The sequence below is a fragment of the Natator depressus genome, chromosome 16, assembly GCF_965152275.1.
Source record: "Natator depressus isolate rNatDep1 chromosome 16, rNatDep2.hap1, whole genome shotgun sequence".
Lineage (NCBI taxonomy): Eukaryota > Metazoa > Chordata > Testudines > Cheloniidae > Natator > Natator depressus.
The window spans coordinates 2641249-2667212 of NC_134249.1; the positions used below are offsets into that span (position 1 = coordinate 2641249).

A 25964-nucleotide genomic window follows, 5' to 3' on the forward strand; every position below is an offset into this window, starting at 1 on the left:
CCCTCTCCCCCACAGGTTATTTTTATCTACTCCCATGAGCCCCGCTCTCTCTGTGTTCTTAGCTCCCCCATGGCTCCTTTCAGCTCCACTTACCACTTCCTCCTTCTGGCTCTCCACTCCCTGATCCCTCTGGGCTTTGCTAGGCCTGTTTCTCTGGCTGCCCTCCCCCCAATGCCTCAGCTCCTGTCACCTGGCCATCTCCCCCACCCTGTTCTTTATCCCCAGGCCCTACATTCCTTCCCTCCAACCCAGTTCTCAGTCCCTCAAGGTCTGGCTCCCTGCTGTGGCCCAACTTCACGGAACCGACTGGGACAACACCCGTGTTCAGCTGACCAGGGACAATCCCCACAACCCAAGATGTCTGGGCACAGGGCCCTTTGCCTCTGGCAGATCAATGGGTCTTGGAGGGGCCACACACCCTATGCCTGATTCATGTGCACTCATTTACAGCAGTCCAAAGTGGGTGTGAAATGCTCTCAAACCAGAACAGCGCTGTTTCTACACTGCGTGGGGCCCAGAGAATCAGGCCTGCCTCCCTGTGCTCTGGCTCTTTGGGTGGCATGTTGCCTCCCACAGTCTGGCCTTAATGGGTCTGTCAGCACTGCCATTAGTCCCCTGCCGCAGGCCTGTGCCAGCTGACTCAGGCCGATGGGGCTCAGGCTAAGGAGCTATTTAATTGCCCCAAGCCCAAATGCCTACACCGCACTCAAACAGTCCCTTAGCCCGAGTCAGCTGGCATGGGCCAGCCGTGGGTTTCTAACGGCAGCATGGGCATATCCAGTGACGGCAAGGTCAAGCTTCCCTCACTTTTGTTCCACCTGGTGGGAAGTGGGGATTAAGGCCTGAGCCAGGCCCCCTGCTGCTATCATAGCACAGCGTCCTCTTTTGGAGGAGCTGGTTCTTCTTGCCACTTAATCTGCACCTTTGAACCCCAAGTTCTTGCTACAGAAAGAGCTGGTGGCTGGGTCTGAGATGGGAAATCTCCATTTGCTGTGTCAGCACCTCTCAGAGTGTCCTTCATGAGACACCACCCCATGCCTTGCACCCAGATCCCACCTCCCCCACTCCCCAGTCAGACCTGTCATCTCACTTCTATTATTATTATTATACTGAGGCCAGACACATGCCATAGAAAATGCTATTTCTGCTACAGAAACTAATCCTGCTGGGTTTCTGGATAATGGGGTCCCACACTGGGAAGCGTCCTGTGTGGGCAGCTTCATTAAATACCTAGCAGGGCTGGCGATGGTCAGACCTGAATGAATTATCGCAAGCTTCTCCTGTTCTGTGGGAGACATGAGTAAGGTGAGGTGGGGTCCAGAGCCCAGCTGGCTTCTTGTGGAGTCTGGCAGGAAGAAGCATCTCTTCTCTAAGGGAGGGCAGCCCCAATGCTGGCCTGAGCAGCAAAGCACTTGGGGAAAATGCCAAAGTTGCCATTGCAATGGCCTTCAAGCCATTCCTCATTCACTGGGAAAACACAAAGGAACAGGGTAAGGACCGAGGAATCCCTTGAATTGCCTAACCAGGGAGCCTTGCTAAGGGTGACATTCATCCCTGCGCAAAGGGCCAGTACAGGCCCATGCACATGTCAGTCTCCCATAAGGCCTAGTGGCTTAACTATCAAGAAGCCTTTTGTTCCCCAACTTGTCCCCATCCCCTCCCTGCAAACAGACTCCTGAAGCTGCCCAGTGAAGAACTTCAGGTAGAACTAGAAAGCTACCTTCAGAGAGAATGTCCAGTGTGTCTCCTTCATTGAATTCCAGATCCTCAGGCCTTTGCGCTGTGTAACCATGATGTGCTACCATCCTGTAGAGAACAGGTCTGTCTGAACAGGCATCTGTGCCCTATGGGACAAGGCCATGGTGTAAACCACACGGCAGAGCAGAAATTATATCAGAATCTAGTGAGGAAGAACAGCATCCCAAAGGGGCATGTACCTGGCACCAGAGTGTCAGCCTCCCATCTGTCACCTGCTGCCACATCTTCCCCAATTCCTCTTCTCCCGAAATCACAATGAACTCTTTGCTGTCTGAAAGCCTGCAGCTGAAGTAAGAGAGGAGGACAGAGAAAATGCACTAGGGCCAAATTTAGAGGTGAATCTAAGCTTGTGCAGCTTGCATCTCCCTCTGGTTTCCTAAAGCATGTCAGTCCAGGACCTCCGGGGTATGTCTGCGTGGAGCTGGAGGTGTAATTCCCCGTTCAGGCAGACAGACCTGCGCTAGCTGTGTGCGAGCTCGTGTGCTAAAAGGAGAAGTGTAGCGGTCGTGCCACAGCCGGGGGGAAGGGCTGGCGGCCCTGAATACGTACCTAGGCTTTCAGACAGGATTGGATGCAGAGAGTTTACGCTGGCTATCCCATTCTGCCGCTTATGCCACCATGGCTACGCTGCTATTCTTAGCGCACTAGCTCAACCAGAGCTAGCGCATATGAAATTACGCCTCCAGCTCCAGTAGACAAAACTTCAGTCTGCTTTAGACTTACACAAGACCTCTAAATTGGGCACACAAAGTGCAACTGAGTTGAACCTGGTGTGCCTTAAATGTTGCCCTGGCTGGGAGAAAATCATTCCAGGTCAGAGGTGTCTACAATAGCATTTCTCTTTAAACTTCCCCCTCTTTCACTACTGCTGGTGCAGTTCCATACTCCTTTGGTCCTGTGAAACCTCCCTGCTCACACATTCCCTGTCCCCAAGGAGTCAGTGTTGTGCTCTAAAGCAATGAGGTGGAATATCCAGGGGGCAGGGCTTTGTGTGACTATTCAGTTGGGAGAGGGGACACTGTGCTGCTTTGTATGTACTCATCTTGTGAACTGTGCCTATGGCTGCCTGAGCCCTACTGAAAGACAAAATGCCCTGTGGAGAACAACACGGACGGCAGACACAGCTTATGCCTAGCTCCTTGGGCAAACACCTCTTCAGGGAACTGCAATGATTTGTCTGCAATGGCAAGAGGAAAGCTGCAGCTCACTGGGAAGGAGAAACTCCAACTCAGCCTTTGGCACCAGCTGAGTGTATCCAGAGTGCAACCCTATTTCCAGTCTGTGACCAAGCCTACCTCAGCTTCCCAAGCTCTGCCTGCTGGCTGAATGTCTCCCGCAGCAGAGACCTGAGGTCTGACAAGGTCAGGGCCTTGTTCACTTTAACTGTATAGTCACAGTGGACTTTCAGCAGGATGGATCTGTTCTCGCTGGAGGATGCTTTGTCCTGAGCCAGTGGGACCTGCAAACAACCAGGAAGCAATGGAGAATCTGCTCTCGGTGGGTTGGTTAGAGCGATTTCACCAGCAAATATCAGAATAACAATAATGCCTATTCTTATGCAGGTTTCAGAGTAGCAGCCGTGTTAGTCTCTATTTGCAAAAAGAAAAGGAGGACTTGTGGCACCTTAGAGACTGACAAATTTATTTGAGCATAAGCTTTCGTGAGCTACAGCTCACTTCATCGGATGCATTCAGTGGAAAATACAGTAGGGCGTTTTATATACATAGAGAACATGAAACAATGGGTGTTACCATACACACTGTAACCAGAGTGATCACTTAAGTTGAGCTATTACCAGCAGGAGAGCTGGGGGGGGGGGGGGGGGGGAGACAACCTTTGGTAGTGATATTCAAGGTGGGCCATTTCCAGCAGTTGAGGAACAGCAGAGCTCAAAGCACTTTACAATCAGTTATTGTATTTATCCTCACAATGTCCTTGTGAGGTACGGAAATATTATTATCTCCCCTTTACAGCTGGGGTGCTCATCAGCAGCTGCCTCTGACAAAGAAAGGCTCTGTAGGCACAAGTCCAATGTGAGGTAGGAAAAGGATACAGAGATGATTTCTCTAACCCCAGAAATGCAGCGCTCTCTGTGATAGAACACAGTGGTTGTTAACAGCACAGAGCAACAGTCTGGGCCCGGAGAGACAGAAGAAGAGGAAGATCAAGGACTCAAGAGTAACAGACAAAAGTCCATCTGGGAGTTAGGATCTCTCTGGGATGGGGGAGGGGGAACTGGTCTGGAAGAAAAGGCTTTCCAGTGAGCCCCAAAGTTTTGTGGTGGCTCTGGAGTTTTGGTGGAAGTGGGCTGAATCCACCCTTACCTTTGGCACCAGTGATTTTATAGCCTTAATGGTTTGTGACATTGGGGAACATTGCACCTGCGAGTCTGCTTGCGGATCAGCATCATTTGCAGCAGTGTCTTCTCCCTCAGCAGGTCCTGCAGAGCAAAACATTGCCAAACAGCCATCATGACAATGGGCAGGGCCTCTTTGGAGGAAATAGTGTTGGTCAGCTTTGGGGGGGGTCCCACTGAGCCACATCTGGAGGGACTCCAGGCAGCATGAGAAGCCACCGATTCTACTGCCGGAGCTGTCCATCCTCCCCTCTCGGGACGGGTATATAGAACCCTGCCTGCACTCGTCACCATAGCAAGGGGGGCAAGTGACAAATGGCAGCAGCTGCATTTATTGCGCACCAGCTCTGAATCACCAGGTGCCTGCCAATCAGTTCATTTCTATTTGGACACAGTTGTGGCCCCCAGTCTCTGTTCAGAGCAGAATGAGTGGGCCACAGCAAAGCAAAGTGTGTGCAGTCATCCCTGACACACACGATCTACCCTGCTACCAAGGTGCTCTTGGGTTACACGGTCAGTCCATCCCAGAACCACATGCTGCAAGTGAGGAGCTAGGCCTGCTGGTAGTGTAGGTTCCCTAGCGCAGCGGTGTTTTGGGGCACTGGTGGGTGATCCCACACAACTCCCATTGGGATCCTTACCCCCACATGCCCCTTCAGTCCCAGAAAGTAGGATTTACCTGGCTGCTGCTGGTCCATTTCCTGCAAGTGGGGCCGGTTGGGGGGTACTTTAACAGGGGGAAGAGGGATCCCATTACTGACTTTCTGCGAGAGAACAAAATGAAAACGAACTGATCAGACACGTGAGGAGAGTGTGGCTGAGGCCACTGTGAAGCAGAACAGTTCTAAGGAACTGAAGTTTTGGGAACTCAGCTCCCTCGTTCCCCACTGGCCAGAAGGGGCAGGTGGCAGCTGGTTTGCGTCACTGAGTAGATTGCAGGCTATGACTTTAAAGATGGGCAGAGCCTCAGGGATGGCTGATTCATTAACTCAGGTATGACGTGGAGCACTCAGGCTCCTCCAGGCTTCCCCAGAGGGTGGTTACCCACCTGGTACCCATACGGGTTTGTTTTATTTTGCTGCACTGTTAGCTCTGTTCACCTCTCTGGGATCCAGACCCCACATTTAGTCTGGGGACGGCCACCTCCCCATCTGAGCAAAAATGGAATCCATCTTCACTGGGATTTCCATGGCTGATCCCTCTGACCCAAGGGCTTATCTGCCCCTCACTCAGCTCCAAGGTTCTGCAGTGGACAGACTGGATGTCTGCACTGAAATGGTTTTACAGCAGGGAACACTACCAGCTCCATGGGATAAATGATAACAGAGTCAGGCCTGAAGAGCCAGTTTCTCAACCACAGTAGGGCCAGCGGAAGTTCATTCGCTAGAGGCCACTAGTATGTCAGAACGAAAGTGGGCTCTGAAATTCCCTGCTTGCTGCAGTGGGCGCATGGGTGTGAGTCACACCTTGTCTGCTGGAGGATTCAAGTGGAGACAGCTTTCAGACAGGTCAAGCCATTAAAGCAAGGCTGCATTGGTTATAATATGGAGGGTCCTAGCTGTGAGGAGGAGGGGGTAAAAGAAATGGAAGCTTCATCTCTGCAGGAAACAGATCAGAGCTGTGGAAAAAATTCACCTTTTGCCTGCTGCTTGGATTTCGCATTGTCCCTCGCTGGCTGAAAGCCCTGAACTTACAACATGGGGTGTTTCTGAAGAGAGAGCCCACTGCCTTGCTCTGTGGTTCAGACACACAGCACAAGTGGCCTGGCTGTGTTTTCTCTCCCTTCCACACCCCATAGTCACAAGATTGTCCCCTTACCCATTTATCAGCCTTGGGGGCATGAACAGGCTCCAGGTGAGAGGTCGGTATACGCAGTTTCTGGGGAAATACAGAGCAGAACAGAAAATAAGGTGAAACCAGGCTGCATTGAGCAGAAACAGGCACTCTTCTGCCCGGTGCAGGAGATTGTCTTCTCTGGCCTTGACAACCCCACCTTGCCCCTCAGTCATTCACACCCTTATGGCATTGTCATTTCCTGGCACGCCGCTCTGACCAGGTCACTCTGTCTGCTGGCCCACCCTTCTCCATCATCACAAACACAAACTATGCGCCATTGCTTTCAAGGCCCTTCACAGCCTGTCCCCACCTACCCATCATCGCTCAAGATGTTGAATCCCGCCTCTGAGCCACTAGCCTTCCTCACCCACTTGTTAACTTTTAAAGAGGCACCTTTGTGCTTCCTCCCATGTTGCCCCTCACACGCAGGAGGAGCTGCCTCCATCTTTCTTCGGTTTCCTCTTTATAACTCTCCTGTGCTGTGATACCTACCAGAGAACTTGACAATGGTTAGGCTGCTGAGACTACTGCCTGTCAGACTGACCAGTCTTACCTCACTGTTTCTTTGTGCTCGCCCATCTGCCTGTTGGGCTCACCTGTTTTCTCTGCCTTATACTTTGATTGTAAGCTCTTAGGAGCAGGCACTGCCCTTTATTCTGAGTTAGTACAGGTCACAGCACAGAGCGATCCTGGCCCATGACGGGGCTCCTGGCCTCTAATGTTAAATTGGCCTACTGAGGATTGCATGTGGGTGGTGATGCCCACTTGCGGACACAGCAGCACATTGCTCTCCCTTCTGAGGACCCTGCTTTCCACACGGCAGTTGCGAGCAGGCCACTGAATGAACCCTAGACACATTTTGTGCACTTTATTCTGCAGGAGGCGAGGCTTCACAATTAGTGTGAATTGAGCACCTGCTAGTGGTTCTCGCCGAATGTTTCTAGTTGCATAATCCCCATGCAGGATCCATGTGTGTCGGAAGGGATAAGGATCAGAAAAAGCCGAGGTCTCCAGTTTACTGGCCAATGGAATTAGAGAGATGACGGGGAAAGTCAGTGGGATCTGAAGAGCCCTTAACAGCTGCTGCTGTTAGTGTGTGTGGTGGGGCGGTCACCCCGCCATGCCTCAAAGGGCTTAAAACAGCCCGAAGAGAGGGCTGTAGCTGGAGGAAAGCTAGGCTGACTGGGGGAAGTAGCCACAGGTGGGGCCATGCCCCAATCAGGCCACAGCTGGCCCTATAAGAGGGCTGTTAGCCAGGGGCTGAGAGAGACACTCTGTCTAGCTACGTGGAGAGAGGAGGACCTGGCTGACTAGGAAGCTGAGGAGGGTACCTAGGGCAGAGGGAGCTGGGGAGCTCCAGCCTAGCAGAGCCCCAGGCTGCAGCCCGAGGTAAAGGCCCACAAAAGGGTACTAAGGCTGCAGAGGAGCAGCCCAGTCCAGACCTAGACAGAGGCAGCTGGTCTGACCCCCCTGCCTTGTCAATGATGAGTGGTACAGACTGCAGTCTGCCCCAGGGAGTGGGGGCTAGATGATGACTGACAGTAGCCACTGAGGTAAGGGAGGGGTTGGGGGTCCCCTGGGGAGGGGAGACCCAGACTGAGGGGTTATTGCCAGGGGGCAGAAGGGCACTGGGGTCTGGGAGGGGCACAGGGCCAGCAGCAGGCGAGACACTGACCGGCAGAGGGTGCTCCTGGCTGAAAAGAGCTAATTCCCTGGACAACCAGCAGGAGGCGCTGCAGCGGTGAGTCATCGCCCCATCACAGTGTCCAATCTATGAAAGTGAACTGGCAGCTTCAGAGAAGTTACTGTCATATCCCCCCTCTTGGCTGCTCCTGCTCCTGAGAGCTACCAAAGGAGCATCCTATTAAAGCCTCAGCAAGCCCCAGCTGTAGCCTCTACTGACGCTGTGCTAGAGGCAGGAGTGCCAGCCCGCCAGTTCCACATACCTGTCCGTCACATATGGCTGTAGCCCAGCCATCTGCCCCTTTATTTAGTACAAAGATGATAGTGCTGCCCTTCACTGCCATCTCTTCGGAGTCCTCCGGGTAATAATGAGTCACGACTCGATAGTAACCTGAGTCGTGGTCTCTGGAGAGGGAAAAAAAGGAACAGCTTTACTCAGCACCCTTTGGGGCTGTCACTCTCCCACTGTGGGGTGTGGACACCACTGGGTTTAATGGGATGCCCTTCTCTTTGTCCCTCTGGGTATCCTTCTTGGAGACATTCAGGCTAGGAATGGGCATTGCCATCCTGTGACCTTTCCACTGGCTCTTCTGTCAATGCACTTTGAAATATAAAGAGTTGTAGGAGATTCACTGCCCCTCAAGTGCCAGGGCACCCTGGAACAATGCCACTCTTCTCTGGGGTGGAGTCCCCACTGCATTCTGCTGGAGGACCTGTCTTTTTACTGGCATCTGAGGAAAGCCACACCCTTCTACTCTGTTCTTAGTACTTACATGTCTCCATCCCCATAGCATCTCACAACCATCAAGGAGTGTCTCCTTCCCACACCGCTGTGCAGTAGGAGAGCATCATTACCCCCATTTTACAGATGAGGAACTAAGGTAAAGAGTGATCAAGGGACAAATTTTCAGAAGAGCTCAGCACCTACAGTTCAGACTGGACTTTCATTGAGGCTCCACACCGTTAGACACCTAAATCTGTCCAAGGTCCAATGACAAGAGGGTTGTGGTAGAGCTGGAAACCCAGATCCAGTGTCTCACTTCAGAGCTCTAACCACGAGCCCATCCTTCCTCGCCACATACTCAGTTGTGAGCTGAGTAAGCTTGAGAATGCTTCCCTTGGGAACATCTCCCCTCATAGGCAGCAGTAGCCTTGGGCTTTGTCTCCATGGTGCAATTATCATATTTATGGTCTGTCAGAGATGATAACCCATGAACTTTTGGAGAAGAACATGCCATCAGCAGATGACGGACAGACTGGCGCAGAGAGAGGTTCCCTCTTTTGCCTTCCAGCCATTTCTGAGAATTCCCACAGGGAAACTCCGGCTGGGGTGTGGGCTCTAGGGTGGGGCTGAGGATGAGGGGTTGGGGGTGCAGGAGGTTGCTCCGGGCTGGGATGAAGGGGTTCAAAGGGTGGAAGGGGAATCAGGGATGGGGCAGGACGTTGGGGCACAGGAGGGGGTCAGGGTGCAGGCTCCTGGTGGTGCTTACCTCAAGCAGCTCCCAGAAGCAGTGGCATGTCCCCTCTCTGGCTCCTATGCGGAGGCGCGGCCAGGTGGCTCTGCATGCTTCCCTGTCTGCAAGCGCCAACCCTGCAGCTCCCATTGGCCGCAGTTCCTGGCCAATGGGAGCTGCGGAGGCATCACTTGGGGTGGGAGTAGCGTGTGGAGCCCCCTGGCTACCCCTAAGTGTATGAACTGGAGAGGGTACATGCCACTGCTTGTGGGAGCTGCGCAGAGCGGGACAAGTCCTGGCCCCCGCTCCTCGGCGGAAGCTTGAGGGCCGGATTAAAAGGTCTGGAGGGCCGGATGCGACCCCTGGGCTGTAGTTTGCCCACCTCTGTTCTAGTGTGTGAACTCTAGAGCTGGGTGCAGCTTTCCTGACAGAGCATTGTTCCATCAGAAAATACCATTTCAACATAATAAAAACTTTCTGCGGGAATGTGTTGATTTTTGACAAATTCTGGTTCACAAAATGTTTCCTTACAAGTGTTTCAATAAGGTCAACCTGATCAAAAAAGAATATTTTGATTTTTTTTGTTTTGAAATGCCCTTTCATTTAGAAATGTATTTGCGTTTATAGTCTATTATAAGTTATAGTGTAAAATAAAAGGCTGGAATCAGAATGAAACATTTCAATTTCATTTAAATGGAACATTCTGACTGACCTGAAACAAACCGTTTTGGAAAACTTCGTTTCACAGGAAACTTAAATTTTTTCATTTTTGTTTAGATTTGGAATGAAAACAATTTCAAAATGTCAGCATTTCCTGCTGAATGAAAATGTCAAGTTTCAAGTGGCTCCAAGAATAGGGTTGCCAACCCTCCCAGATTGGCAGGGAGTCTTCTGGAATTAGCCACAATCTCCTGGAGGCTATTGAAATCAATCTGGGAGATTTTAATAGGCTGCTAAAAGTCCAGTCAGCGGCACAGCACGGCTAAGGCAGCCTGCCTACCTACCCTGCCTCCACGTGGCTCCCAGAAGCAATCTGGCTCCTAGGCGCAGGGGCGGCCAGTGGATCTCTGTGCGCTGCTCCTGCCCTGAGCACCAGCTCTGCAGGTCCCATTGACCAGAAACTGTGGCCAATGGGAGCTGCAGGGGCAGTGCCTGCAACCGCACAGAGCCAGGGTAGGTAGGCTTCCGGGAGCCACCCGAGGTAAGCGCCTCCCAGCTGGAGCCCACACCCCAACCCTTTGCCCCAGCCCCGAGCCTCCTCCTGCACTCAAACTCCCTCCCAGAGCCTGCACCCCAAACCCCACATCTCCAACCCTGCTCCAGAACCTGCACCCCCAGCTGGAGCCCTCACCTCCTCCCACACCCCAACCCCTTGCCACAGACTCACTGTGAAAGTGAGTGAGGGTGGGGGAGAGCGAGCGACGGAGGGAGGGCCCTCTGAGAAGGGGTGGGGCCGGGTGTGGCCTCTGAGAAGGGGCAGGGAAGGGGGCAGCACATGGGTGTTTGGGTTTGTGCAATTAGACAGTTGGCAACCCTATTCAGGAACCACCTTCTAGCTTTTCCAGATGAAAACAGTGGGCCAGATTCAGCCCTGGAGTATTGGAAGCACAAACCCAGGGAAGTCAATGGAGCTGCACCTCCTCAGACCAAGGCTGAATTTGGCCCCAGTTACAGCAGTGCTGACAGGAGCATTTGGAAGCCTTGTCCTGGGGGCTGGAGCCAGAAGACTGAGAGTCAATAGTTGTGGGTTCTAATAGTGGTGCTGCCACTGACTTACTATGTGGTCTTGAACAGGTCACTTAACCTCGCTCTCTCTGTTTCCCAACCTGTGACATGGTATTTAGCTTCCTCACAGGGTGGCTGTGAGGCTTAATCTATGTCTGCAAAGGGCTTTGAGACCCTTGCAAGGTGTTATAGAAGTAGGGGACGTAGAAGTGGGTGGCAACCTAGGCAGCAGTGAGCATGAGATAGTTGAGTTCAGGATCCTGAAGAAAGGAGACTAGCAAAATACAGACCCTGGACTTCAGAAAAGCAGACTTAGACTCCCTTGGGCAGGATCTCCTGAGAGGATAATATGAGGGGGAAAGGAGTCCAGGAGAGCTGGCTGTATTTTAAAGAAGCCTTATTGAGGGTACAGGAACAAACCATCCCGAAGTGCAGAAAGAATAGCAAATAAGGCAGGCGACCAGCTTGGCTTAACAGTGAAATCTTCGGTGAACTTAAACTCAGAAAGGAAGCTTACAAGCAGTGGAAATTTGGACAGGTAACTTGGAAGGAGTATAAAAATATTGCTAGAGTATGCAGGGGTGTAATCAGGAAGGCCAAGGCACAGTTGGAGTTGCAGCTAGCAAGGGACATGAAGGGTAACAAGAAGGGTTTCTACAGGTATGTTAGTAACAAGAAGGTGGTCAGGGAAAGTGTGGGACCCTTACTGAATGGGGGAGGCAACATAGTGATGTGGAAGATGATGATGTGGAAAAAGCTGAAGTACTCAACGCTTTTTTTGCCTCAGTCTTCACAGACAAGGTCAGCTCACAGACTGCGGCACTGGGCAGCACAGCATGGGGAGGAGGTGAACAACCCTCAGTGGTGAAAGAACAGGTTAAGGAGTATTTAGAAAAGCTGGATGTGCACAAGTCCATGGGTCCAGATCTAATGCATCCAAGGGTGCTGAGGGAGTTGGCTGATGTGATTGCAGAGCCACTGGCCATTATCTTTGAAAATGTGTGGTGATTGGGGAGGTCCCAGACGATTGGAAAAAGGCAAATATAGTGCCCGTATTTTAAAAATTGGAAAAAAGAGAACACAGGAAACTACTGCCTCACTTCAGTCCCTGGCAAAATCATGAAGTAGGTCCTCAAGGAATCCATTTTGAAGCCCTTGGCGGAGAGGAAGGTGATTAGGAACAGTCAGCATAGATTCACCAAGGGCAAGTCATGCCTGACCAACCTGATTGCCTTCTATGATGAGATAACTGGCTCTGTGGATATGGGGAAAGCGGTGGATGTGGTATATCTTGACTTTAGCAAAACTTTTGATATGGTCTCCCACAGTATTCTTGCCAGCAAGTTAAAAAAAGCATGGATTGGATGAATGGACTATACGGTGGCTATCAAACTGGCTAGATTGTCGGGCTCAATGGCTAGTGATCAACGGCTCGATGTCTAGTTGGCAGCCGGTATCAAGCAGAGTGCCCCAGGGGTCAGTCCTGGGGCCGGTTTTGTTCAACATCTTTATCAATGATCTGGATGAGGGGATTACAGTGGACAAGAAGCGGGATATGAATCAACAGTGTGCCCTTGTTGCCAAGAAGGCCAACAGCATTTTGGGCTGTATTAGTAGGAACATTGCCAGCAGATGGAGGGAAGTGATATTCCCCTCTATTTGGCACTGGTAAGGCCACACCTGGAGTATTGCATCCGGTTTTGGTCTCCCCACTACAGAAGGAGTGTGGACAAATTGGAGAGAGTCCAGCGGACTTATAAATTATTAGGGGGCTAGGGCACATGACTTATGAGGAGAGGCTGAGGGAACTGGGCTTGTGTAGTCTGCAGAAGAGAAGAATGAGGGGGGATTTGATAGCAGCCTTCAATTACCTGAAGGGGGGTTCCAGAGAGGATGGAGCTAGGCTGTTCTCAGTGGTGGCAGATGACTGAACAAGGAGCAATGGTGTCAAGTTGCAGTGGGGGAGGTCTAGGTTGGATATTCGGAAACACTATTGCACTAGGAGGGTGGTGAAGCACTGGAATGGGTTCCCTGGGGAGGTGGTGGCATCTCCATCCTTAGAGATTTTTAAAGCCCAGTTTGACAAAGGCTTGGCTGGGATGATTTAGTTGGTGTTTGGTCCTGCTTTGAGCAGGGGGTTGGACTAGATGACCTCCAGTGGTCTCTTCCAACCGTAATATTCTATAGGTGCCAGGTGTTGTTGTTAACTACAATGGCTATCACAGTCACACAAACCTTTCTCACACACAGCATTTTCTCCACAGTGATAGATCTCTGGGACTAGGATGCTACAGAGTCTTCAAACCAAAACCTCTGCAGCCAAGACAAGGTGCCATGAATAGAAATAGTGACAGAAGAGCAAAGCCAGCTGGGGCTGGTCACTTACCGCACAGCATTGACACTGGGTTCGTAAAAGCCCTGTCTCTGTGGAGAAACAACAGCGTCTATTTCATAGAGTCAGATTCCAAGCCAGAAGGGACCATTGTGATCATCTAGGCTGACCTCCTCTATAACACAGGCCAGAGAACTTCCCCATAATGATTTGTAATAGCTTGTATCAGGCAGAAATGCAGAGTCTGAGCGGGATTTTCAGTCTCTGACATTTTCCCTCCTATTCTCCTGTTCACACTTGTCATGCAACCAATCACCACTTTAGGGACAGTCATCAAGGCCACTCCACACTGCTGAGCAGTGCTGGCAGCCCCCTCTTCTCTGCCCACCCCACCCAGTGGAGGCCAACCTACTTGCGCGTTCCCCCGCTCCTAATAGTCACATGACAGTGCACCCCTCTCCCCCGGAGGAACCAGGCTCACAGGGCTGGGCAAGTGAGTTAAACATTACATAGACTCTGCTGCAGCAGCTTTAATTTAGTGCAGAGAAAAGAATGCTCTATTCAGGGGGCAGAGACTTATGTGCCTCATCTGAGCCCCTCTGGCCAACGATGAAGCAAGACTGATGGGGTCTGAGGGGTGGAAGGATATCTGCAGTGATATGGCAATTGGACGGTAGGAATTGCTAGGCAGGGGGAGACATGCAGGACTCAGAGCCCCAGGGAAACCTCTGCACACTAAAATATTATGTAGTCCGTGATAGGTTCTCATCCTGATTGATGCCTTTGGCTGGGGACCCTAAGTGGAGCTATATGACAGCGATGCCATTACATGACCTTGCCATGCATAAATCAAGTTACCATAAGTCATTGCACTGTCCCACTCACCTGTGGCCTGAGAGGCTCAAATCCGATGTACTCATCATTGGGAATGACGGAGGAGATCACCTGCCAGAGGACAGATCAGATCAGCCTCTGGATCACATGAAGGAACAGCCCGGCCCTGTTAAAACTGCCTCTGGGAACCAGCCACTGACCCTGGTTTCCCCATGAGTGAGTCCCTAGCACCAAGTGGCAGGGCTTAAAAAGTCACAGCACACAATGGAGAGTGCAGAGCTAAGTCCAGGCAGTAACCCCATCTACTCCAGGGGCTTGGTTTTCTAGCTCTTGCCACACTACATGTCTGTGAGTGAATCTGAGAGCACAACCATTCATTTTCCCTGCACTCAAGAGGCTCCTGGCCTGTGACACTTACACAAAGGGTGAAGAGATAACAGAAATGAGAAGAGAAATCTTCTGATGACCTGCTAATATTCTCTAAAAGGCATTAACCAAACAACAAAAAAGTCATCCCACAACAAGTGGGAATCTGCTACAGCTCAGAGGGTCAAACCCTGTGGGACTGGTTAGGTGAGCCCACATGTCTTGAAAGACTGGTTCCTAACGACAGAGCCATTGCACTTAGAGTCTAAAGAATCTCAGCTGATATTTCTCAGGCACTCTGGCTGGCAGAGGGCCCAAGCAATGTTGCTCTCAGGAGGCTGTCGGTGCTGTGGCGGGTAGAGGACCCTGGCAGTAATGTTCTCAGGAGCAACCAGAGCCCTGGATCGTAGTTTGCTCATTGCTGACCTCAGTCATCAGGGCACTATGCTAACATTCTTACAGTAGGACTGACTTTTCTGCAGCCTAGGGGGCCTTACCTTGGGTTTACCCAGGAAATCTTTTGAATCCAGCTGCTCAACTTCCTCCTTTCGTGGTCTGAAAAATTCCCCCAGGGGAACATGAATGGGCTCCAGGAGGAGATGATTCTACAGTGGGAGGTGTGGGGGGTGGGGAAGAGATCAAACCAAGGACACCAGATATCATTAACCACAGCTTAACATTTAAAAAATAAAAGTAAATACTGCTTCCCCCATGGGGTCTGGTCAATCCAGGGAATTCAGTGTGGCAGAAATTATGTAATTTAAAAAGTGTGACCTGGACTTGACCAACGTGTAGAAGCTAAGATAGTTCACACTTCTGTGCATAAGATGATTTCTGGAGCTACCAGGAAGGGGAAGCATGAAATAAGTGAAGGGAGAGCATGAAATAAGATTTGCTAAATAAATCTCTAATCTGCTTCTCCTGTTCATCTTCCTCGATTTTAATGTTCTCTGTAAATTGTAACTAGAGTCTAGCATTCAGATCCCATACAAGCAAATCAATTTTTATGAAGTACAAAGAATGGGATGAAAATAATACTGAAAATAGCATAATGCCATTTTGGGAATCAATGGTGAAGCTTTCTCTGGAATATTATGTTTACTTCTAGTCACCCTACCTCATACAAGTCATGACAGATATGAAAGGGGTTCAGGGATGAGTCTTAAAAGTCATTAGCAGGATGGCGAGAGATTTATACAAGGAGCAAATGAAAAGACTGGGACTGTTTCCTCTGGAGACCAGATGCATAAGATGAGACATGACAGGTATACAAAATAATGACCAGTCTAGAAAAGATAAATCAGGAGCTCCTGTTTACCCTCTTTGATAATACAGGAACAAGATATGAAATCGAAAAGCAACACACTTAAAACAAATAAAAGGAAATACAGCGCTTAACTGGTGAATTAACCAGTAATTAACCTCTGAGGCTCATTGTCACAAGATATCACTGAGGCCAAGGATTAGCCATTTTTATGGACAATAAGAAGATCCAGAGTTACATTCGACAGGGTTTTTTACAGCATTTTATAGGGGAGATCACCACCGTGCTTTAGAACACAAGCAGATCCCTAACTGGCAGCAGCTAAGAAGAAACTTCCCCTATGACCAGATTATTCCATAACTGTCCACTATGGTGTTACTTGTTACCTCTGAAGCATCTGGTAGTGATTGAGACAGGATCCTAAATTAGATGGACAATTGCTCTGACAGGCTATCACAACTTCTATGCTTGGAAGGAAAAGCCACTGTAGGCAGGTTGCAGGCAGGGGGCAGATACAACAGCTGGAACACCCCAATCTTTGGAGTGCTCATAGCCCAGGTGGAGACTTTTTAACTTGGGCCCTATGAAATCCCCAGGGTTTAACCCTTTATAGTTAAAGCAAAGGTTTTGTCACAGATATTTTTAGTAAAAGTCATGGACAGGTCATGGGCAAAAAAGAAAAGTTCATGGAAGCCCTGACCTCCCTGGCTTTTACTAAAAATATCCCTGACAAAATGGGGATCCGTGGGTCCCCACATTTCCTGAAGCGGGGCAACTGCGCAGGGGCTAGGAACCGCCTGCAGCAGCTCGGGGCTGTGGGGTACCCCTGCCTCCAGCAGCTCTGCAAGCCCCACCACCCACAGCAGCTGGGAGCTCTGGGGGTTCCCCCACCGCCCATGGCGGCTGGGAGCTCAGGGGTTCCCCCCGCCACCTGCAGCAGCTGGGAGCTCTGGGGGTTCCCCCACCGCCCATGGCGGCTGGGAGCTCAGGGGTTCCCCCCGCCACCTGCAGCAGCTGGGAGCTCTGGGGGTTCCCCCACCGCCCATGGCGGCTGGGAGCTCAGGGGTTCCCCCCGCTGCCTGCAGCTCCAGGGGCCTGCAGCGGCTGGCAGATTGGGGGTTCCCCCTCCACCAGTGCCAGCTTGGAACTCTGGGGGCTGCCAGAGATGGTGGGGGTACCCCATAGCTCCCTGCCCCTGCGGGGGAGCGGGGGACCCTGCAGCTCCCGACCACACCGGAGGCTGAAGTCACAGAGGTTGCTGGAAGTCATGGATTCTGTGACCTACGCAACCTCCATGACTAAATCTTAGCCTTATTTATAGTCAGTCTCACCTGCACCCGCTCAAGGGCAACATCCAGGCTTGTGGGTCTTCCTTCAGGCCTCTGTCTGACAGCCTCCTCCAGGGTTATTCTAGCTTCCTGCCACAGCCCAAGCCGGCACTGTACTGCTGCAGTATTGTACAGCACCTAAAACCAGTAGTAAGGGGATGAGACTCTCACCAGCAACTCGAGGAATCAAAACAACTGGAAGTTCACTGAAGCTAACCAAATGCAGAAACACAAGTGAAACAGAAAGGCGTGCCCAGAGCATCACAGACACAGCAACCAGATCAGCCTTTCCTCTGCTATTGATCACGGGAATTCTGCTGCGAGAGCTGTCTTACAAAGCTTCACATACAGAGCTCAGAGAAAATAAACTCTGCCCTTCATAAAGCTGTGCTGCTAGGCTCAGAGCCTTTGGGTCAGATCAGCACTAGCCACCAGGGTGCTGGAAGCAAAGAGGTACATGGGGCACAAAAGAGGAAGAGTTCTCAAAGGAGGATCATCTCTGACAACATTTGAGGCACTGTAGTTTAGTCCCTCTCTAGGCACCAGTGGCTCTAACATTTCCCTGTGTATATTTTATGGCTTTCTGCAAGCATGTATCCTGCTGCTGTGATACCCTTGTTCTGTGGCATACACCGTACTCAGTGACAGCACATTCACTAGGCACACCCTGGGAGGAAAAGCAGTGGGGAGTCACATGGACAGATATGTGCTCTTCTACAGAGTTCAGACAATAACCAGGCAACTTAGTATGAGGATCCACCAAAGTCTTGAACGCTGGCTGGAAGAGTGTTGTAGTAACCAGGCAAGGACTTCAACAGGGCTTTATTTTTTAAAGTGGAAACGTCTTTTCCAAGCTGCTGCTGCACCCTCGGTAGCTCTCCCTCAGCCTCTAGAACTCCTCCCCCCTCCTTCCTGTTTCCTGTCCTTTCAGACTCCAACAGCCAGTGCTCCCAGTTCTAATAATTACAAGCAACATCTAAACACCACAAAGAGGCTGGCCCAGAGGTGCTAAGCTCGGTCCAGATGTCAATAGCCAGATGTTATAGGGGGTGCCTGTAGCATTCCTGCAGCTTTCCCCGACCGCAGAACCCCATGCTTTTCAGGAAAGCTCCGCTGAGCTCTCCCCAGACCCAGTGTGCTATTAATGCGGCAGGTTAGGCCTGCACACACATGTACAATGAGCAGGAGAGCATGTAGGACTTACACAGCTAGCAGCACTATAATGGAACACATCTGGCCCAGGTATCACACGTGGGCTTCCTAACAAGGTGTCCAATTCCCACATTTAGGAATCAAATCAACCTCTAGGCTCATTAAATCGGCATTTACAAGCCCAAGAGGCAATGTAAGCATCCAAATGGGAGACCTGCATGTAACTCTAAGGTGCCCACATTGAAAAGCTGGGCCCAGGACATAAAAAGGTAGGTCTGTGTCTGTGATTTAGAAGTAACCTTTGGGCTAGTGGAGATAAGTGGCATTAAGGAGGCGACAAAAATGAAGAGCAATACCTGCTTTCCCTAGGAGTGTGCATTGCTGGCAAACCCAAGGACCAGCAGTGGCTCCTGCCTCAATAGTTATTGCCCATCCTCCTGATCAGAGGCCAGAGGCTGTAATGCTACTGTTCTCCTACTAGATAAAGAAAGAAGAAAAAGAGATGGTGGAAAAGTTGACCAGAAGATCCTCCTCAGCTAGCATTTAGGTTGAGGACAGAGCAGTGGCTTGTTGGACAGTGGCACCAAGGGGAATGGAGTCTGGGAGATGTCCGAGTGGCAGATGCTGGAGGAGTGAACTGATGTGGGGAAAATAAGCACATAACCTGAGATGGGCCATGGTCTGCTGGTAAGATCATAGGACTAGGATCCAGAACTACTGAGTCCTATTCCTCATTGTTATTGACACATGGATAATAATACTTACCCACCTCACAGAGGTGTTGTGGAGATTAATTAAGGCTAAACTATGGTCCAATGGATTTCAGTGGTAAAACTCTCATTAGCTTGTGTGGGACCAGGGTTTAGCGCTTACTTTTGTAAAGATCTTTGAGATACTAAGATGAAAGCAGATCATTAGAGTATTAATCACAAACGATGATTTATCACCATCGCCATTGGAGGGGACATACACTTGTGCTGATGGTGAAGTCCTCCAGTGGTATTTTGTTTTCATTTTTTGCAAAATGTGAAACCTTTTCAGAGGACATTAGATGGTCAACATGGTGTGAATACACATCTTGATATCTTCTAAAGAATGCTTCATGAATATATGTTTGTGCTTGCCAGTGTGTGCACCAATCCCATTCCCCCAGCCACTCTTCAGACGTGCCTGGGGCCCTGCGCTTTCGAAAGGCACACCCATTGCTTTCAAAGGCATGACAACAAAGTGGAAGGAAATGCAGGAAGAGATCCATAGAGATCCATAGAGTCACACTGCTGCTGTATAGAAGCTTTATTACACAGCATTTTAAGGAGCACATGCATGAATAAAGTTGCCTGACAGGTTCTGGGACATGCCTGACCGGAGACACACAATGACTCTTTTCACATTTAGGGGAGTATTAAACTTTTTTCTACCTGATTTTCAGTGCATCCAAAAAGATTCAGGACACAGGAAACAAAGTAATGTAAAGGAGACTAGCTAAAATGTACAACAGCTGCATCTCTGTTTAAAATGTTTTTACTTCTCAAAACCCCTTTGTCACACAGACTGCACTAGTCTGTGACCTCTGTCCCTTAATTCCTCAGAGAAGTGTTGTCATAAACATACAGCTAAGGGTAGCATAAAATCCCTCCTTTACCTGTAAAGGGTTAAGAAGATCAAATAACCTGGTTGGAACCTGACCAAAAGGACCAATAAGAAAAGAAGATACTTTCAAATGGGGGTGGGAGGGGGAGAGGTTTTGTTTGTGCTCTCTTTGTTGTCCTCTCTTGGGACAGAGAGAGGGACCAAGCAGGAAAAAAACATCTCCTAAAACCCTACCTGAAATAAGCATCTCAGATTACAAAAATTGTAAGTAAAGCAAGGAAAGGCGTTAGATTAGCTTTTGTTTTAGTCTGTGAATTTTCCCTATGCTAAGAGGGAGGTTTATTCCTGTTTTTGGAACTTCGAAGTTGAGCCTAGAGGGGACACTTCTGTGTTTTAAATCTGTTTATTACCCTGTAAAATTACCTTCCATCCTGATCTTACAGAGGTGCTTCTTTTACCTTTTTCTTTATAATAAAGTTCTTCTTTTAAGAACCTGATTGATTTTAGTGTCCTAAAGATAAAGGGTCTGGTCTGTACTTTTATTAAAGGCATTTGGTTAGTATATTATGCTCAAGCCTCCCCAGGAAGGGGATGAAGGGGCTTGGGGGAATATTTTGGGGAAACAGGGACTCCAAGCGGCCCTTTTCCCTGGATGTTTGTCTAAATCACTTGGTGGTGGTAGCAATACCATCCAAGGAGGAGGAAAGGATTTGTGCCTTGGGGAAGTTTTAACCTAAGCTGGTTAAAATGGATGAATGGACTATAAGGTGGATAGAAAGTTGGCTAGATCGTCGGGCTCAACAGGTAGTGATCAATGGCTCCATGTCTAGTTGGCAGCCGGTATCAAGTGGAGTGCCCCAAGGGTCGGTCCTGGGGCCGGTTTTGTTCAATATCTTCATAAATGATCTGGAGGATGGTGTGGATTGCACCCTCAGCCAGTTTGCAGATGACACTAAACTGGGAGGAGAGGCAGATACGCTAGAGGGTAGGGATAGGATACAGAGGGACCTAGACAAATTGGAGGATTGGGCCAAAAGAAATCTGATGAGGTTCAACAAGGACAAGTGCAGAGTCCTGCACTTAGGACGGAAGAATCCAATGCACTGCTACAGACTAGGGACCAAATGGCTTGGCAGCAGTTCTGCAGAAAAGGACCTAAGGGTTACAGTGGACGAGAAGCTGGATATGAGTCAACAGTGTGCCCTTGTTGTCAAGAAGGACAATGGCATTTTGGGGTGTATAAGTAGGGGCATTGCCAGCAGATTGAGGGACGTGATCGTTCCCCTCTATTCGACACTGGTGAGGCCTCATATGGAGTACTGTGTCCAGTTTTGGGCCCCACACTACAAGAAGGATGTGCAAAAATTGGAAAGAGTCCAGCGGAGGGCAATAAAAATGATTAGGGGACTGGAACACATGACTTCTGAGGAGAGGCTGAGGGAACTGGGGATGTTTAGTCTACGGAAGAGAAGAATGAGGGGGGATTTGATAGCTGCTTTCACCTACCTGAAAGGGGGTTCCAAAGAGGATGGCTCTAGACTATTCTCAGTGGTAGCAGGTGACAGAACAAGGAGTAATGGTCTCATGTTGCAGTGGGGGAGGTTTAGGTTGGATATTAGGAAAAACTTTTTCACTAGGAGGGTGGTGAAACACTGAAATGTGTTACCTAGGGAGGTGGTGGAATCTCCTTCCTTAAAAGTTTTTAAGGTCAGGCTTGAAAAAGCCCTGGCTGGGATGATTTAATTGGGGATCGGTCCTGCTTTGAGCAGGGGGTTGGACTAGATGACCTCCTGAGGTCCCTTCCAACCCTGATATTCTATGATTCTGTGATTCTAAGCTGGTAGAAATACGTTTGGGGGTCTTTCATGCAGGTCCCCACATCTGTACCCCAGAGTTCAGAGTGGGGAGGGAACCCTGACAGGAATTCACTGTGCATGAGCTAGGGAAGTCACAACAACCCATCACATCTGCCACATGGGATAGAATCCCCAATATACAAGTTATATACACTGAGTAAAGAACATACACAGACATTAAGATTATTTCCAGTGTTGTGTAAATTGTCTTTCTTTTATATTGTGCGGCAGTAATTTCTGTTGTGTTTACATTTATAATTATTGGACAGAACACTGGGAGTTTAAAAGAATGTGCCAAATAACACTACCAATTGCAGACCAGGCCTTGTTAAGTACATCTTGGGATTTGTTCACAGTTTACATTCTTAGGGCCATGTCTTCCAGTTAGGCCCATGGGATGTGTGAAGAAGTGGGAATTTTCTGACCTATTTTTAGGAATTTATGTGTGCCTCAGTTTCCTTCTATACTTTACATTGCTACCCTGTGGGTGCAAAAGGGTTAACACCACTTCTCGAACACCTCAGGAGATATGAGGTATGTGTGTCACTTTGCTGTCCTGCGTCATTAAAGAACAGGTTTAAACCAACCCAGGTCAATAGAGGATGTGAAGAGACAATGTGACCCCCATCCCCACCTCTTGCCCCATCCCGATGACTGAACAGTTGACACCTAACAGCAGGAACTCCCGCCCACCCCCCTCCCAGGCAGAACACGTGAACTCAGCTGGAGAACAAAGGCAAAAAGGTGTCGGGTGGCTGGAATAAGGGCTGCCCTGTGGAAGGACTCAGCAGCTCTCATCTGGAATGAAGGCAAAGAGCCAGAGCCAGTACTGGAGTTGAAAACCAGTTTCACTGCATTGGCGTGGCCAGGACGGACTATTACTTTCCGGTGCCAACCTGAGAACTCCCAGACTCTGTGGCCAGGCGATTAATCAATTGTCACCTTGTTTTGAGAAGGCTGCCTGCACGGCTGCAATACTCGCTGTGAGCCTTGTGCCCTGCCTGGGTACAGCACCAGCCTTTAGGGGTGTCAAGTTTGGCTGGATGTATTCCTGGAGGTCTCATCACGCGACATAATCTTTAATTAAAGATTAATCTTTCATTCCTGGAGACTGCAGGACAACCCTGGAGGCAGGGGTGAAAGTAACTTAAGGGATCCTGAGCAGGCGGGGGGGGGAGGGGTGTCCCTCGGGCGGAAGGGGCGGGGCCTCAGGCGGAAGGGGCGGGGCCTCAGGCGGAAGGGGCGGGGCCTCAGGCGGAAGGGGTGGGGCCTTTAAATCCCCAGGCCCTTTAAATCGCTGCCGCTACCCCAGGGCTCCGGCTTCAGTAGCTGCGGCTGGGAGCCTCGGGCCCTTTAAATCACCACCGGAGCCCCATGGTAGTGGTAGCTGCAGCGGCGGCCAGGAGCCCCAGGGCTCTGGCGGCAATTTAAAGGGCCCGGGGCTCTGGCTTCGGTAGCAGTGGCCGGGAGCCCTGGGCTGTTTAAATCACCGCCAGAGCCCCATGGTAGCGGTAGCTGCGGCAGCAGCCGGGAGCCACAGGGCTCTGCTGGGAGCCCAGGGCCCTTTAAAACTGTCTGCCTGGGGAAGCTGCCCCCTGCCGGTATGGTCGGCTGTGTACCGGCTCTTGCTGGTATGCCATACTGTACTGGACTGGTTTACTTTCACCTCTGCCTGGCGGGTTGGCAACCCTACCAGCCTCCCATAGGCATCTGGCTTGGCTGGATTTGCTGCAGATAGGCACGGAAAGAGACAGGGACCACTGGTGCCCAAAGGCCCAGTCTTGGAGTCTGACAGACCACGGCCTGCCCTGTGGAACTGTGTGGTTCCTTGAGGCCTGGCCCACTAAAAGGGTCACTCCCAAGGGATGGGTTACAGGTTGGGGCACAGACCAGCCCTGTGAATCCATAACAGGTGGACCCGTGATAAGCAGCAGATAATATGACATTTCTGTGTACAGGAATATGGATATGTGGATTTTGCTTATTCATCCATTCTCAAAATTTATGCACAACACAGGCATTGGCCTCAAGGGATCTCTACAGAGACTGCAGTCTGGTCAAAGATGGCATCTTTAGCTCATTGCAACACTGATACGGATTCTACTGGGATAAAATTTAAGGAAAAACGCATGCCTCTCAGGAACCACTCTCTACTCCTTAACTGGATTAACTGCACCTCAACAACCTCAGCAGAACTAGAGAGAGAAAGTTGGGTGGTCGCATCTCCACTCACATGTTCTGTACACACTTCTTTTCAGCTACTCACTCTCTCAATATAAAAATACTGTTTGAATTTTGGAATTAGATCACTTTCCCCCAGTTTTCCCAGGCTAGCAGGTAAGCTCCAGCGCAGTGCTAATATTGTGCAAGTTGGACTGGTAGTACACTGATATCCTCATGTAGATCTGGACCTTAGGGTTTTACTGTCAAACACAGAAATTATGATGCACACAGCTTGGAAAGCATCCGGTTGGCTTTCCATTGCCGATAAGTAAAGACATATCTCCTACCCACCCACACACTCACCTCCCAGGCACAGAGCATGTGCCTTAGTCCCAGTTGTTTGTAGTCAATGAAAGGGTTATTTCTTAGGTGAGTGAGGGCCATGCTGCAGTCATACAGAGCTTCTTCATACCTGCAATGCACAAGGATAGAGATGAAGATGAGAACTGAATCCCCAAATTTGCAGAAAAAAGTATCAAGCTCAGGAACCAGACTAGCAAAGAGGATTCTTCTCTTCCCAGCAGCCTGGGTTAGAGGAAGCTTCACTGGAGAAACATATGGAATCCCTAAATGTAGACTATTGTTTCCCTTTCCTCCATGATGATCTGCTCTCATCCCACTGTCTGAGTCTGTTAACTTTTGACATCCAAAATGCAGTCATGATACTGAGGAGATGGGAGAAAGTGGAAAGACTAACAGTTCCTTGCTAACTCTAGAAACTATTCACATTATGCTCCAATTATGGGAATTGGGATCCCTTTCAATTTTATCCTAACTAGTGTCCTTGCAGAAATTTCAGAGAAAAAGAAAGTGCTGAAGGGTAGTGCTGATACTGGACAACAATTCCCAACTAAAGGGGAAGGGACTGAGAAAACCCTGCGGCTGGCCTGTGCCAGCTGACTCAGACTCTCAGGGCTCAGGCAGGAGGCTGTTTAATCGTAGTGTAGACTTATGGATTAGGGCTGGAGCCTGGGCTCTAGGGCCCTGTGAGGTGGGAAGGTCCCAGAGCTCAGGCTGCAGGCCAAGCCCGGAAGTCTATTCAGCAATGGAACAGCCCCACAGCCCAAGCCCCGTGAGCCTGAGTCAGCTGGCATAGGCCAGCTGTGGGTTTGTCTCTGCTGTGTAGACAAATCCTGAGAATCAATCTTTTTTGAACAACGTATGTATAAATGCAGAGGAACTCCACTGATTACAAATAGAATTGCTCTGAATTAGAGCTGTGCGGAGGATGGAAGATCTGCTTGGAGAACGAATTCCAGAGTTCTAAATTTGGCTTCATTCCAAATTTGAAAAATGTGAAGTTCTCTGCAAAGGAATTTTTTTTCATTTCAAATTGCTGAAAACATTTCTATACAGAATTTTAAAAAATCAGAATGAATAGTCTTTTCAAAATGAAGAATTGAAACATTTTGTTTTCACATTGTCTAAACTTTCTCTCCCTTTCTTCTTCCTAAATGAACTTCTCAACGGAACAGTACATTCTAACAGAATATGATTCCACTGACGTTCCTCCAATCAGTTCTACTCTGAATTTACCCCAGTGTTGTTCAGAGCAGAATTTGGCTCAGCCATTTTGACCAACAGGAATGGCAATGGCCGCCCTCCCTCAACAGAGGGGAGCAGCCACAGAGACACAAAGGTCACCTTATGGGGACAACTAAAATCATAATAGGGACGGAGGGAAGTGGAGTGAGGTCTGTGTTGCTAGGAGCCCAGGTGCCAGCTCATGCCAAGGCCCCAGGCCTCACTGAACACTGACAGATGCACAGCTGGAAAACAGTCTAACTCACCTGTGTGTTAGTATTGTTAAAATATGACTTAGATTTATAAGAACATGTTTATTGTTTAGACTTTATGAAGGCTTGTAGGATGCTCCATGTATTAATCTTACTTATAACATCTGTACCCCGTAAGACTATATAAGATTGTATGAGGTGTTTGCATTGTAATCCTCTGTAATTGTGTAAGTCATCAAATGGAAAGGAGCATTAATTAATGTAGAAATACTGGCTTCCTACAGAAGGTGTTATTCCTGCCCACCAAGAAGACCCACAAAGGAGCCATTGTGAAACTGTAATGCTGTCTGGAGTGGCTCACGACTGTGAGTGCCTACCTTAGGGCAAACTGTTAGAAAACAAGGGCAGACACCCCAAACTGGTGGTGTGGTCTATAATTACATTTCCCCAAGCCAATAACAAATGTGAACT

General features: G+C 49.6%; 1 protein-coding gene across 1 annotated transcript in view; it reads right to left on the bottom strand.

Moving 5' to 3' along the window:
* Positions 1-1358: 1358 nt before the first annotated feature.
* The window catches only part of NOXA1 (NADPH oxidase activator 1), a 37832-nt gene continuing 13226 nt past the window's right edge, over positions 1359-25964 (bottom strand). Inside the window, exons 3-15 of the mRNA XM_074973600.1 lie at positions 24061-24169; positions 16940-17074; positions 14842-14949; positions 14030-14089; positions 13199-13236; positions 7897-8038; positions 5933-5992; positions 4794-4878; positions 4083-4198; positions 3054-3217; positions 1938-2043; positions 1721-1844; positions 1359-1467 (exon numbers count right to left, since the gene is read on the bottom strand). Coding sequence (XP_074829701.1) covers positions 1370-1467; positions 1721-1844; positions 1938-2043; positions 3054-3217; positions 4083-4198; positions 4794-4878; positions 5933-5992; positions 7897-8038; positions 13199-13236; positions 14030-14089; positions 14842-14949; positions 16940-17074; positions 24061-24169 — 1345 coding nt within the window. The 3' untranslated portion in view covers positions 1359-1369. The remainder of the gene's footprint in view (positions 1468-1720; positions 1845-1937; positions 2044-3053; positions 3218-4082; positions 4199-4793; positions 4879-5932; positions 5993-7896; positions 8039-13198; positions 13237-14029; positions 14090-14841; positions 14950-16939; positions 17075-24060; positions 24170-25964) is intronic.